Here is a 15046-nt window from a genome sequence, read left to right as displayed (position 1 = left end):
TCGTTTACGCGTGTCGTACGTATGACCATCACCACAAAAGTCCACTTGCAGCTTTGTTTCGAGTGGGATTAAACATTTTATTTTAAAATAGGATTTAAGAAAATGTACAAAACAGGTTGACATGGCACACACCATTTGAAACACTCAACTTTCATCTTCTTCTGTTGATAAACACATCAACGTATCGCATATTTCCGATCAATTTTGCCCTTCTTCACATTAAGGGTTTTTGTTGTTTTCCAGGTGACTTTCATCTGAGAAACTCCGACCAACAGTTAGGATGCAAAGCTCCAATTTGTGGTCACATGATTGGTATCAGCACTGAATAAAAATGGTAGCAGCAAGAATCCTTCATTGAAATCCAAGACGATTTAGGACAGCGCTCCTTTGGTGCAGTATAGCTGGTAGAGAGTTCGGCTCAAAGCGGGACCCAGATTCCTTGGGGAAACAAAGTGGCAGAGTTTTAGCGTCTTTCTAAGAAGGTGTATGTGCGCCAGCTTGGCGATATAGATCAGGAGACTTCTCTTCTATTCCAACACTCAACAAGCGCCGCAACAAAACACTGCGTGGACCTCCAACATGGCGGTATGTGACATCACGGCAAAACGATTTATTGGCTGCAGAAATGGACCAATCTGTCACCCATCGAGCTTCAAGGATTTGTAATTGGCACCAGATGTCACCAAATTGTAATTCAAATCACCTTTTCCCGTTGAAACGACTGAAAATATTTCCCAGAAAAAACAACAACAAAAAAAAAACCAATCCAAATTTTGTCATGCTTTTTAAATTATTCAAATGATTGCACTTTATAAAACATGTTGCAATCATAGAATTCAATAGAACGTCAAGCATTAAACGGTCTGTGCATGGCGACTACTTTATAGCGACGCCAAAGTGTAACTTGCCCACAAGGGGGCAGTATAATACAGTCACGAAAACAAAGAAGACCCTCCCAACTACTGCGACTCAGTAAACTGCAGGAACAGTTGTTTATTCTTTTGCTGAGGATAAAGAATATATGCCTGTGAGTGTTGTCATCTTGTCTGTTCTAGATGTGGTTGCGTACCATTTGTGTTCAAATATCCATTGCCTAAGGCGTGATCATAATGTCGCAAACTAGCAATTCTATTGGCCAACCTGTTGAGCCTCCCGCATCGAATGGTGGACAGCAGCTTCTCCTTGCCCGCTTCACTTGCGCACTCGTCGTACGCCGCCAGGAGACTAAGGCGGGAAGATTCGAGATTAGCGGCGCAAGCTTGCGCCACGCGGTATTCGCAGAGCGAGGCTACTACCTGTGTGGTGTGTTGTATCTCTCCAGGATGGCCGCTGCTTTGTCTGCGGACAGGCCGCTCACTTGCATCAACTGTCTGGCAAAGGCTTCACGCACCGTCTGACTCTAAAGCAGAGATGAGGTGCAAGGTGTCAGTCACTCAGCGTGCCGGGCACAAGCCCAAAAAGCGGGCGGCTCACCTTGTTCTTGACGGCGCCGTCATTAAACTCGGCGAAAGACAGTAAGGAGGACGAGAAGGGGGCGCCGTCGTCGCGGCGGTCCGAGTCACCGTTCAGCTCACGCGAGTGGCACACCAGCGTGCGTTTCTGAGGATTCCAGTTCACACGCTTTTCACATTTGTTTATTTCATTCATTTTCATGTCAAATGTTTTCCCTGATATTTGCATTTAACCAATATGTGTTTTTTAAATAACATTTTAAAATTGATTTTTTTTTATTGTGAATTCACAGGTCCATACAGTCAATAAAAGAACAAAGTATACAAGTCCTTTATACATCTGATCTTACATAAAATTAGCTCAATTTAAAATAACCAGGACTGAGTATGCAATACATAACGTGTAAGGACCAATAAGGAGTATAACTATATAACCTTTAAAATGGATATTTTTTTGATGACTATTTCTGTCTCGAGAAATTTTACTCATTCATTTTTTTCTTATTTTCTCCAGTCAAATAATATATATATATACACTGTGTATATACAGTATATTTTTTTTTACGAATCGAATAATTTTGCTTAAAAAAACAAAAACATTTGTATTTGTCTACCTCACCGTGTGCATTTTTTTCTAGTCTCAGTATTTTTGGCTGCTATTTGTAGGGTTTTTTGTGTCTAATAATGGTGCATTTTCTATTTAAATTTTGTGCTCCAAGCTAATATTTCTACATTTTTCCCCAGTGTAATAATTCTGCATGTCCCATCTTATATTTTTAATATGGATGCAATGTCTTGAGATTTTTTTTCCATACTTTTTTGTTTGGTATTTGTATATTTTTCATGAATTATCTCTAATTATTTTCCTTTTTTTGGTCTGATGTTCGTTGTTTTTTTTTACTAATATTTTTTTGCATTCGTTTCTGCACGTTTTGTCATCGTTTGAGAATTGTTGGTTGGGTTCTTATTTGATCGTGGATCTGTACTTCAAGTTTGTGGCTGTCCAATTTGTAAAACCCTCGCGTGTTCTTTTTACTCATTCCACTCTAAAGTTGACGTGCTCGTCATCGCCTGACCTGGTAGAGTTTGGTGAGGTGTCTGGTCATGCTGGCGAGGTAGGCTGCCGATTCCTTGAGGTCCCGCACCCGCTTGACGAAGAAGCCGTCGATCACCTGCGTGTTGACGATGGCCTGCTGCAACGTCATTTGGGGGAGGCTCAGGTGGGACGCCGCCTTCCCGAATCCCTCCACCAGGTAGATGGGCTTGCGCAGGCCGCACCTCTTCATGCGAAACTGACACAGGGAACACAACATTTAAAAAAAAATAATAAAATTAAATTAAAATAAAAAATTAAAAATAAATTCAAAAAACAAATAAAAATGTGCAGTGCGTGCAGACTGTGGAAGTTTTGGTGATATGAATCTGTTCCATAAAGTGAGATGAAAAACAAAATCCAAAAGCAATCTTTCCCATAGAAAATAATGTAAATCCAATTAATCTGTCCTAGATGCCTAAAAATATCAAGACTTTTTTTTTTTTTATAGGAAATAACAACTTGATGCACTAGAACAGTGTCAGATAGAAATTACAAATGAAATGGTTAAATAAACACCGAAGATAATTTTTATCAATACTAAAAACTTGACAGCGTCCTCGATGGCTGATATTTCGTATGATTTAGAAGTTTCCCTCCACCAACACACCTGATTAAAATTATTAGCAAGCTCTGCAGGGGCCTGATATCATCCTGATCGTTTAAATCAGGTATGTTGGAGGAGGGAAACATCTAAAACGTGCAGGACCGGAACTTGACACTTCTGGAGCAGAGCAAGGAGGCAAGAGACTGGGAGCCATTTTGTGAGTTCTTTTTTGAATTCTGTTTCTCACCATCTATCAAACAGCTGCTACCCACAACTTTGACGTACTGCGTAAAAAGCATATTCCACAATCACTTTTCCGTACAACTGAAGGCAACTATAAGTCTCATGGCCTGCTCGGCTACATCTGTGAAACATCCAGTCAAATGTCAGGCCTTCAAAATGGACGCATGCCAGTAAATTGCCCACTCAAAATCATTTCGTGACCTAAGAAACTGTCGTGAGACTCTCATTAGAATGCAAGATTTTATTTTGAAGGTCTGACTTTTAACAGGATGAGTGACGCAAAATTGAACAATTATTAAGCGCTGTCTTGGTGTCGCTATGCCAAAATGTAAATATGCTACGGTTTAGAAGTTGTTCTTATCGGACCTTCTGCTCCCTGAAGCGTCCGTCGATGATGCTACCGCACAGGTCGTCAATCCGCTTCCTTTCGATGATGTAATCGAGGACCAGCTCCCTCTCTGCGCCGACTCGCGAGTGACCTGCGGAATGTTTCGTGTTAGTGTGGACAAGCGGGCGGCGGCAGGGCTGGCCGAGAGCATCCCACCTGATGCGGGCGTGACTTTCTCCCGGGCCACCCACAGGAAGTCGCCCACGTGGAGTTTCCTGACGTCAAAGTCGACGCGCTGCCTGCGCAGCTCCGTGACCAGCTCCTGTTTGCACTGGTGGCTGCTGCCGCTGCAGGCGCACCGCCACGTGTTGAAAGGCGGCGGCTGAATGAGATGAAAACACGGCCGCTTACCCAGTCGTCTCGCTGACGTCCACGCACAGGACGATGTCGAAAGTCCCTGCCAGGAGTCGTCCGCCGCTTGCTGCCTCGCACCTCGGTCTGAGAGAAGGACACTTGGTCATTTCAAAAGCCCAACGCTTCTCATGTGCACTTTTTCAAATGACAAGATGTAATAACTGATTGTCGAATGACTTTGCAAGCCCCCAAGCTCCCACCAGAGGACGCTAATTTCCATCCCCTACTTACGCTAACCCATCTTCGCCATCATCCTCCTCCTCCTCACTCACAGTGAGGTCCACGGTCACAGGACGACCTTCCTCTTCCTCTTTGTCGTCGTCCTTGTCCTCCAGAGGCGGTTCGGACTGACAGGCGGCTGAATGCAGACGCTGCGCCAAAGACACGCCTTCCTCCGTCAGAGAGTAGCTGCCAAGGTGAGATGCCAGTCAGCCAGAGAGAAATGTTCACATGAAATATGTCATGTATTTTTGCTTTTTTTTTTTTTTTTTTTTGCCCTCCCCAATCCCCGATTTTTTTTTTTTAATTGCTCGGGTGTGGCCTGCAGATTGCCCGGAGTGAGCTGGGATAGGCTCCAGCACACCCGCGACCCTCGAGAAGATAAAGCCATCAATCCATTCGTCCATTTTCCGATCCGCTTTATCGACAAGGTACACGGGGTGGCGGGGGCGGTGCTGGATCCTATCCCAGCCGTCAGAGGATAAAGCGGTTCAGTTAAATAGATGGATGGTATCTTTGTGTATTTTCATCTAGTTAAGTCCATTTCTAATTTCAAACTTTGATATGCTTTGTGTCAAATTTGGGGGAGATTTTCATCAATTTTTTGTGAATCTTTTCTATTATTTGGTAATTTTTTTTGTCTGAATAAATTTAGAATTTTTTGTAGAAAATTTGCATATTTTAAAAAAAAATATTTTTGTATTCCGGGGATCTACTAGTTTTGTACACGTGATTTGTTTTTTGAAAAGAAGTCATGGAAAACCTTATATTCGTCTTCAAATGAAAAAGTACCGCGCAGGATTGTGCGTCTTTATCAGCAGGTTCCTCTTGACCAGGGTGGCGACCGCCGACCAGGCCGCATACTTGCTCCCTAGCTCGGGCTACGGGCGGAGAAAGCGTAAATGTCCAGAGGGACAAGAAGTCTATCTGGAATTCAAGAGGCTTAACGGGAACTGACCACCGTGAAGGATTTGTGGCAAAGATGCTGCGCTTGGGCCTGCAGCTCTATCTTGAACATGAAACCTTTACTGCCCGCCGTCTGCACAGAGACACGCCGCTCGCTCTTTGTGCTGTCAAATAAAAGAAACCCGGCGTGACGGCGATCACATTACCTGCGAGTGTCGGTAAAGCGCGAGCAGCACGGCGTAGCCGCCGGATCCTTTTTGAGGCATGTATTCCCTTTTCTTTCTCTTGGTCACCGGTCTTTCTAGTTTCTGGTCCTGGGTGATTTGACACAGAAAGCCATGGTTGGATGATGACGTAAAGAACACTTTTCACTCATGGAGGCAGCACTTCACAGGCCGCCGAACACAACTTGGCTGAAAGCCGGGTGTCATTTCCCTTTAAAAAAAAAAAAAAAAAAAAAAAAATAAGGAGAAATGTTTTGAATCCTGTGTCACCTTCCTACTGGGACGTGGACTTTTGTCGTCGGAGGGGACAGCAGGCGACGACGCTTCTTTGCCGAGGGTGACATTCTCGCCTAAGGGAGGGACGAGGCCACGTTCAATGCCATGTAGGACTTTGCCGTTTCAAACTACAGCGTTTTGTCTCTTTTCCAACACATGACGCGTTTCAAATCAATCACACGCTTTGTCTTACAGTTACGAATGAAATCATGATGCTCAGCATTATTTTCTTTACATTTTATTATTGTCTGTGTAGCACTGTTTTAGTTCTCATCTTGGTGTACTTGTGGCCGAGATTTGTGTATTTTTTCTTATTTTCGATCATTTCATGTGTTCAGTTCTTGTAATATTTGTTTTTTGTATCTCGTATTTTTTTCTTTTTGAACTGTGATTATGGTATGTCTCATCTACTTTTGAGTAGTTTGTGCTTTTTTTCCTCCTAATATACAGTATATATTTTAAATTTCTTGTAATATCAATGTGTCCAAAAATTTATTTATTTGTTCCGTTATTTTGATCTGGTATTTTGGTCATTGTCATTTTTTTGTTCCTAATATGTAATTTGTGTCTACTAATTTGTCTTTTCTTAATGCCTGTTGTAGCATTTTGTATTTTCTTTCATCATTTTTGCATTATTTTGTGAGTTTATTTCTTGTCATTTTAAACAAGAATTCATCCGTTGCATGTTCATCTAATATTTGTCAACTAATATTTTGCATTTTTTATGTCTACTATTTTGTATTACATTCTTAATATTTGTTGTCATATGTATAGTTTGTTTAGTTGTTTACTTTTGATTTGATGTTTCTTTATATTCTGTTACCTACTGCAGTTTGTTTGTTTGTTTCAATTATTCTCAAGTTTAACCAATCAACTATCAAATTCCCCTTATTTCATCACACGGCAAAAGTGAAATGGAAAAAAAACCAACTTCTGAGTCACTGTGTATGTTCTGTGGGTCTCACCGCACTCTCTGTAGTGTTGTTGCAACTTTGAGTCCAGGATCTTGCAGATGCCGTCTCCAAAGTTCTGCAGGATCTTGGCCTCTCTGGCATCCCGAAGCGGAAGAGGATATTTATTCAGAGAATTAATGGCCTACAAACACACGAACAACAATAATGGTTGGTTGTAGGGATGGGCGCATCATAGCCTCCCCCCAATTCATTTAAATATATTTGTGAAATAAATCAGATTAAAAACTGAAAATTTAATTGCATTTTTTCCCCATCTTCAGGTCATATTGCGCAATCCTAGTTGGTTGAGTCATCAAACATTCAATCATTTTTCTCAGTATTTCCCAAATAGTTTATTATTGGCTGATTTGTTTATTTGATATGGTTATAATACAAAATAAATTACATGTCAAACAGCAGGTCTAGAAAGCTACTCTGACACTCTGTAAAGGAATTTAATCAGAACTTCTCCAAAAGTTCACTAGCTTTAAGAACTGTGAAGATGCTAGGAGAAAAAAAAGTCCGATATTAAAACGTAACTTGACCTGTTGAGACGTTTTTTTTTCAACAACTTTTGATTTCAACATGGTCATGGTCATCTTTATTGTCAAATATGCTTTATGTATGACATGCAGCATAGATGAAATTTCTTCCTCTTAATCCTCCTCAGTGCAAACATGCAAACAAATGACTATTTTCACTTCTTTAGAAAGTATAAAATGTTTTGAAACGCCGTTGTGTGAAATATTTGCATATCCGCTCCATGAATGTGTTATTTGAGGAAAAAAATACATCAAGGAATAAGAATTATTTTCAACATTCGAACCCCAAATGTAATAGCATATCACGAGCCAGGGTGTTTTTTTGCAGCAACCGACCTTCTGATAAACGTACTGGATCTTCAGGCCTTTTTCTTTGGCCTCGTCTCGGAGTTCAGTGAGCCACTTGAGGAACAGCGGGTTCGGACACGCGGGCACGGGACGTTTTCGGCCCATCTGGACCGGCTCGGAGGCGGACATGTCGCTGGATGAGATCACAAATGGAGTGTCACAGAGTAGTCACCTGATTGCAGTATGTCACGCACAGACGGGACGGCGCTCATGCTTGTGGTCTTGGAGACATGGTCTTCCATGCTGCTTCGTCCGCAATTCACCAATAATATAAATTCCGGATAGTAAAACGTACCTTTTCAATCTTTTTCAATTCAAGTCAAAGTTTGCCATCCGCTTTCTGGTCCAATCGGATGCTACCTAGGCGTGACTTCCTGGTTTGTCACGAAGAAGAAGGGGGAGGAGAAAACTATGGCAACATTGCCACCTAGCCGTCATTTCTCAACTTGCATTCGCATATGAAAACAAAGCAAGCTATTCATCGCACACGTTACAGGATTTCAAGGAAGTCGATATAAAATCAGCAATAACACGTCACACACATGGAATTTTGTGAACATTTTCAATTTGAATGATTTGATGAATGAAAGAATAGTCTTTTGTGACCACGTACTGTATTTGATTTGTGAGCCATTTCACATTTTATGTGATTGAGTTTTCCTGACAGTTACCCTGTTGCGCTTGGCCCATGTGGAATTTCCATACCGTTACCCATGCGTCCTCCTTCACATACCCTCAAGCTAAGAAGGCGGTTGCTGGATTCCTCCAACAAGATCTGACAAGCGACCAGGAATCCGACCGCACCCTCTCATCCAGCTCGGTCACGTGATCCGCGTCTCTGCTTTGCAAGTGGTAAGTTTGCAGAGCCGCTTGATGAATACAACAAACACCAAGAGAACTGCATTGTGATTTCATCTCAATGTCTCTTTTAATCAATAAGTTTTTTTTCATAGAAAATTCTTAAGTTGCCTTATAATAAGTCCCGCGGGTCATATTCACATGCAGTAAAAAAGTGTAAAAATATGTTTATAGGTAATCCCAGGCGAATCCCATGGAGAAATCAAACTGCTTGTTGTGCTTTTCATACACATATTGTACATAATGCACACGTGCGCGCGCACGCGCGCACACACACACACACACACACACATACACACAGACACACACACATAGCAATGAGTCCTTTTGGCTCCTTGTCCTCACATCACTGGCCTGCTGATCCGGTGGTGTCGTCACTATCGGCTCCTTGCGGGGAGCCCGGTGTGGACTCGCCGTCCCCTCCCCCAACCCCCCGCCGTGCCCCCTTGCCCTTCAAGAGGGCACTGTCGGGGTGCATGGAGTGCAGGTGCAGCAGCAGCTCGTCCTGGGTGGCCGCCGTGTGGCCGCACTCCTCGCACACGTAGAGCTTGTTGCGGCGCTCCTTGTAGGCGTACTGCAGCGTCACGCTGTGGATCTTCTTCATGTGGGACTCCAGCGAGCAGCGCTGCGTGAAGGCCTTGTCGCACAGCTCACACTTGTACGGCCGCACTCCTGCGCGGACAAAGACGTCAACATCTTGGTGCGGTGCGTATGGAAAGCTCTTTGGAATATCCTCGATATCCATCTTGAGGTCCGTGTACCAGGAATCTGCTTGTCCTTACTAGAAAAATGATGTGGTGCTCCGGGACGAACAATTGTGTCTAAGTAGGCACATTTTTACCACTACTATTGCCATTTTGGGCCCCGTTCTATGTAAGCGCTGAATTGTCATCCTAGTATCTGGACCTTAAGAGGACATTATCTTGTGCCCTTGTGACATACCTGTGTGCGTGCGCACATGCCTCTTGAGGTCAAAGGTGTCGTTGAATCCTTTACCGCAGAAGCTGCACAGGTGGCGCTTGGTCTCGTTGTGACACTTCATGTGTCTGTTTAACATGCGCTGATACTGGAACATCTTGTGGCAAAGCTAAACCCAGACAAAAGACGGACGTTCAGATGTAGACCAGCGGCCCACCCACCCCACAAAAGCGCCGCACCCAAGAAGGTGGTCCCGGGGTTACCTGACAAGCGTAAGGCGGAGCCGTCCCGCTCACGGAGGTCTGACCCGGCGATCGTACCGCCGAGGAGGCAAACCCGGCAGGGGTGGACACTGTCGTCACGGCAACGGGTGTTTTGGTGGCGTGTGGCAGCATCAGCGGGTTCAAGGTTGTAAGATGCAGGTCGGGGTCAGACAGCAATTCGCCGGTGGTCACCTGAAATGGGAAACAAAGAAGTTACTTCATGTCCGTACTGGTCTATCAGAGCCTCATCCCTTTCATTTTGCAGGTTGCTGTGGATGTCAGATTTTTTGGGCCAATGAGATGTTAGTTGGCAGGCCAATCTAGTCTGACTGGTGGCTTTCAGAATCAGCAGTTCTGGCCCATAGAACTGCAACTATATTAGCAATGAGACTGTTTCTTCAATCAATCGGATTTCAAATTCACCTCACAGGGCCAGTTAGCTGGCCCACAATTGTTAAAAAATTTCCAAGCTCTGATTGGTTGCTCAGAACAGGTCAAGCTCGAAAGGCAAACCATGTAAAGTTTAGTTGATCCCAACAAGGACCGAAAATGTACCAAACCAGACCGATGGATCGGCAACCTATTCTGGAGAAATGAAAGCGAGCCGAGCCTCCTCACCTTTATTTTGGAGCGGACAAACACCAAGGCACCCTGCGACTTCCTCAAGGCCTCCGCCCTCTCATCCGCGTGGGCCGCCGGACTCAGTGGTCGGCCCAGCGCCGTGCAGGACGGTAGCTCGGCGTATGCCTGACGCTCGGGCAGCGACTGCTTGGCCAAGCAGAGCGGCGTCACCTCCGCTGGACTCGCTTTGTCCTCGATCATCACGACGGACGGCGGGAAGATGGAGACTGAACAAAGATTTTTTTTGGGGGGGGGGTGGAGTGGACGTTAGTTATCATCTTTTTTGAAGCAGAAGCTTTGAACGGTAACTTATGAGTAGACACTACGAAGAAACCGTGTTGGACCCGTCTGACCAGACAGGCCTGCAGGACCAGCTCCTTTCATCTTCGTGTGTGTGTGTGTGTGTGTGTGTGTGTGTGTGTGTGCCCACACGAAACCCAAAGTGAAATGCAAATAGGCGATGCAAATGGTGTGCTCTGCAGCTATTGTCAACTAAGGGGGGCCTTGTGGGTGGGGAGCTCGCCTATTTGTGTCACGTCACAATCTGGAAGTGGTGACATTGAGCGCTTAAACATTTTAGTAATGAGTGCCGATAGTTTCCGTGGTGACTGCTGCAGGCTGGATATTTAATCTCATCTTATTGTTTGCTCAGCCCGCCCCCTTTGCCAAAGAATGAATGCGCGTGTGTGTGCGTGTGTAGCACTGGTGGTGTTGGGGTGGGGGTCGGTAAGTAAGAGAGAAGAGGGAAAACTTGACGTGACTTGTTAGCATAATTCGCACTTCATATTTTCATGTCATTCAAGCTCGTTCAGATGGGAGAGTCTGGTCATGTGCGTGTGTTTGTGTGGGTGTGTTTGCTCAAGGTGTATAGCGTCTGCAGGGTCCGTTATAACTCCTGGCGTCCAATAAACATTAACCTTGTGGAGGAAGCATAAGACACACACACACACACACACACACACACACACACTTGATCTATCAAAATAACCTAACATGTTAATTATGTTTTGTTGTTACACCCTTTGTCCACCAGAGGCAGTGGAGGTGAGATTCCAACAAGGAAGCCACTCACTTTTATATAAAATACTCGGTTAGCATGTTAGTTTATCATGAGTCATAACAGCGAAACGTCAGCGTCAAGGAAAATAGACGAATGGAGAGATTTCGACAAAGAAATGGCAAGATTGTACGTACCAAAGCATACCCGTCACGGGAAGTAACAATGCCCAGGATGCCTATCTTAGCATGTTAGCTTAAAGTGAGGCTAAACGTGAAATGTCAGTGTCAAGTTCAAAGCGCTGTTGTTGAGGATTCAAAAAAGCGATTAGATCGGACGTAAAGTTATATCCTTCAAAACAACATGCTGCTCATTGACATGAAGAGGATTTCTGGTGAATTTAGAAAAGAAAGAATGCTGGAGACGGTCAAGTTATAAACACTCCAGGTGATTTTGGAACTTTGCACACAGGCACATATTTAAACCTACACGGGTCGGGCAGGTAGAGCAAGTAACGGCACATACCACAAGTCTGGTGGAGACCGTTGTTGGGCTTGGTGGAATCAGCTTTGAGTGTGCAGAAAATTATTCATACATCCTCCTTCCTTCTACTGCTTACTAGGGCTGACCAATTTTGAAAAACAATTGAATGACATCCCCCCCCCTCAATCCTGCAAGTGAGATTTAATAGGTGATTATTTTTTTCAATGTCCTCTTCACATGGATTTTTTTTTCAACAAATACATTGATGCATAAACATTTTAGCTTGATAGGTTAGGCTTCCGCTAAAAGAAAGGCAACCAAACAAGTTTAGGTATCGAATTCGATGCAATTACAGTTGTTAACTGACCGAGCACTTGGAATCGTAGTCTTTTCAGCATTCACTACGACAACTTCAAAAAAAATTCGACCAAAGAAACGCGTGGTGTAACACAAGTCAGTTAGTCATAAATCAGATGACAACAATCATGCAAACAAATGTGTGGCTGTGTCATCGCCTCAACTTTTCATGTTTTGTGAAACACTGATTTGTAAAGAATCAAGATTTGCACCGCATTTCTTATGCATGCATCTTATCCAGACACTAATAAATAAATGAAATATACATAGATGAAAACCTAAAGCCCCTTTTATTTCCTATTTCCAAATTGCAGCTATTCCCATTTGAAAAGTGTATTCTTTGTCAATGTGATTCATTGTTCAGCCTTACACTTGCTTTTCTACCTTCCTTCCCTCAAATTAAAAAAAAAAAAGATTTTTGAGAAGAGTACCACTTCTTTTGGCCCACCCTGCACAATAAGATCCCACACTAGTAGTTGTGATCCATGCAGAGCAATGATGACAAAGTGATGGGTGTCGTCTGTTATTTGTTATCTGATGTTGACAGTCAAACGCAACAATGGGGATTGTTGTCTTGAGGGGGTGCGCTTCAATGTAAAGTTGGTGTGTGGAGAGGGAGCAGGGGGACAAAGCAGCAGCAATTTGGGGGTGGGGGGGGGGCGCAAAAGTATCAATTTTAAAAATTTGTTATTATGAATTGAGCAGGGATAACAGACGCCTGGAATTTGTTTCCCACTGTGTGGTGGGAATTAAGGAAGTACAAATTCTTTGTAAGCGAACAAACTGTATGATGATATTTTTTCAAGTGACGTTTTGACCACTTTTTACTTTAACTCACATTTGCAGTTACATGTACTTTTGACAGATCATGACTTTTTTCCCCAAACCCTATGTAAAAATAAATAAATATATATATATATATACAGTATATATATATTGTATATAAACTAGAGAGAGGTAAATAGAGATTTGAAGAAGAAAGATAGCCCTAATCCCAAGCCTCATTTAAGAGATTTTTAATGTTGTATTGTAATTAATGTGTTCTGTCTCATGCCAGCCTGCAAAACCACCAGCTTGAGGTGCATGTTCAAAAATTGTATCGTTTTAAAAAAAAAAATGAGAGAGAGTTAAGATGCATTTTTTTCAGTGGTTGTCAAGAACTAATTGATCAGTTTTGCCTTTGATGTCAGCGAATGTTAGGAAAGACATTGTTTTGATTGGCCAGTGTTTCCCCCACCTCGGTGATCACGTTAATACAACTAATTGGTGGAGAAATGCCCCCCACCCCTAGCCCCCAAGTTTTCAAAACAGGTATGGAATGGTATTTTTTTTTCTACTTTTCGGAAATACATTTCGGTGTTTACATGAACAAGAGGAGTTCGATCAGTCTTTTGCCATTTGCTTTGAACCCGTTACTCGGCCGCTCGGTCCCGTTACAACGCTGCCCCCCCTCCCCCCCTCCCTAGTAGGTCGGGACCCGAGAGCAGGCGGAACCGGAGAGCTCCCAGCTCGGCTAGCGTGCTCTCACCTGGGATGTAAACGTCTCCTCGCTCGTGGTCCGGCACCTCGCTCCAGTTCCGCTTGCCCGGAGAGACGTTGGCCTTCTTCACCAGGAAGGCTCGGGGCATGTTGAGTCCAACTCTTTTCTTTCTTTCTTCTTCTTCTTCCTTTCGTCTTCTTTTCCTGTCCCTCCGCCTGCGCACACCTGAGCTTCTCTCCCTCCGCCAAGTAGCACGCAGGTGAGGAGTCCACCTGAGCTAAAGTCCGTTATTCCCCGCGAGGAGGGAGGGGGGGGGGGGTGCGACGACGACTGTCCACGCTCGAACACGCACACGCGAGCAGCCCCCGGGTCGCGATAACTTTTGGCGGATCGAGCGGTACGGCCACGCACGGCAGCGCAGGTAGTCGCTTTGAGAGCGGGGCGAGCGACGGCAGCGCGCATGCGCCTCAGAAATAACGGTGACAAGGAGAGGAAGAAAAAGAAGCAAAGAGAGAAGGGAGTCGCTCTCTTCGGGGCGGAGGCCTCAGTTTACCTGCTCGACCGGTTCGCCCGCCTTTTCCACTGTTCCACGAAGGAGGGCTGCAAATGAACACGCTCGCGTAATCGTCACACATCTCCATCGCGCTGAAAAAAAAAGGACCCGCTGCTCACGATAGTGGACAGAAACAAAAGAAAGGAAAAAAAAACATAAAACAAAAGAAGCTAAAAATGACACTAAAAATACTTATTTGTCGGTTGCACATGGTTAAAATGCAGTAAAGAGTTCAACCCTCGTGGCTTCCAAATGAACGGAATAATAGCACGTTTTCATCATGTGCAACTGATGCACAGAGTCGAATTATGTACAGCGCTTTGTGTGCAGCGATGGCTGTTTGAAAGTGCTCTATAAATACAGTTGAGTTGAATTGAGAGAATTCAAATGACTTTTTTTTACATCTTTTTTTCAAGCTAAAATATATATGAAAGTTAAACAGTCAAAAATGCATATTTTGCCGAGTGGCAAAAAAGCAAAAAAAAAAAAACAATGGCCGTGGCTAGCTCATAAGAAAAAAATGAAGCTGTAAATACACCAGATTAAAATGTGTAAAATAATTTAGCCCTCTTTGCCTCACGTTTTAATCATGTGCAACCAATGCACATGGTTGAATTAAGTAAATTCAAATAACAAAAAGGAAGCTAAAAACACAAGGTAAACTAACTTTTAAAAAAAATACAAGCTAAAACAAATAGCATGCCTCTTAGCTCTCATAGCATGGAAGAGGTGAGGTGAGGTCACACACGTAAGAGTTGCCACAGTGTTGACTAACAAGACCTGTACTCTCAGATTTGCTACATGAAATTCTCACTTGAGTCAATGGTATCTGCACTATTCGTGTCTATCCCCTTTTCCCCTACATTAATTGATGTTTTACAATTTGTGTGGGGTGGGTTTGGGGGGGGGACTACATGGAGTGTTTGGCACTGCACAATATTGGGCTAAATGCTCACACAAGCTGCAATGCTT

General features: G+C 43.7%; 2 protein-coding genes across 2 annotated transcripts; both read right to left on the bottom strand.

The window, feature by feature from the left end:
* Positions 1–63: 63 nt before the first annotated feature.
* mus81 (MUS81 structure-specific endonuclease subunit) lies at positions 64–7943 on the bottom strand. Its single transcript, XM_086104927.1, has 16 exons — positions 7840–7943; positions 7533–7677; positions 6667–6796; positions 5696–5775; positions 5408–5515; positions 5254–5334; positions 5088–5176; positions 4308–4484; positions 4074–4160; positions 3879–4009; positions 3701–3813; positions 2528–2743; positions 1474–1599; positions 1296–1399; positions 1141–1224; positions 64–438 (listed from the first exon to the last, which is right to left on the bottom strand). The coding sequence occupies exons 2-16, from the start codon at positions 7671–7673 to the stop codon at positions 372–374; spliced, it is 1734 nt and encodes a 577-aa protein (XP_085961053.1). The 5' UTR covers positions 7674–7677; positions 7840–7943; the 3' UTR covers positions 64–371.
* Positions 7944–8447: 504 nt separating this feature from the next.
* Positions 8448–14183, bottom strand: ovol1a (ovo-like zinc finger 1a). The gene is made up of 5 exons (XM_086104930.1): positions 13570–14183; positions 10202–10431; positions 9584–9775; positions 9345–9489; positions 8448–9074 (listed from the first exon to the last, which is right to left on the bottom strand). The coding sequence occupies exons 1-5, from the start codon at positions 13667–13669 to the stop codon at positions 8749–8751; spliced, it is 993 nt and encodes a 330-aa protein (XP_085961056.1). The 5' UTR covers positions 13670–14183; the 3' UTR covers positions 8448–8748.
* Between the last annotated feature and the right edge of the window lie 863 nt (positions 14184–15046).

The sequence above is a fragment of the Hippocampus guttulatus genome, chromosome 2 (assembly GCF_054856545.1).
Source record: "Hippocampus guttulatus isolate MCC_2025c chromosome 2, RoL_Hgut_1.0, whole genome shotgun sequence".
Classification (NCBI taxonomy): Eukaryota; Metazoa; Chordata; class Actinopteri; order Syngnathiformes; family Syngnathidae; genus Hippocampus; species Hippocampus guttulatus.
Note: the sequence above shows the minus strand (reverse complement) of the source record. Positions and strands in the feature narration are given on the sequence as shown.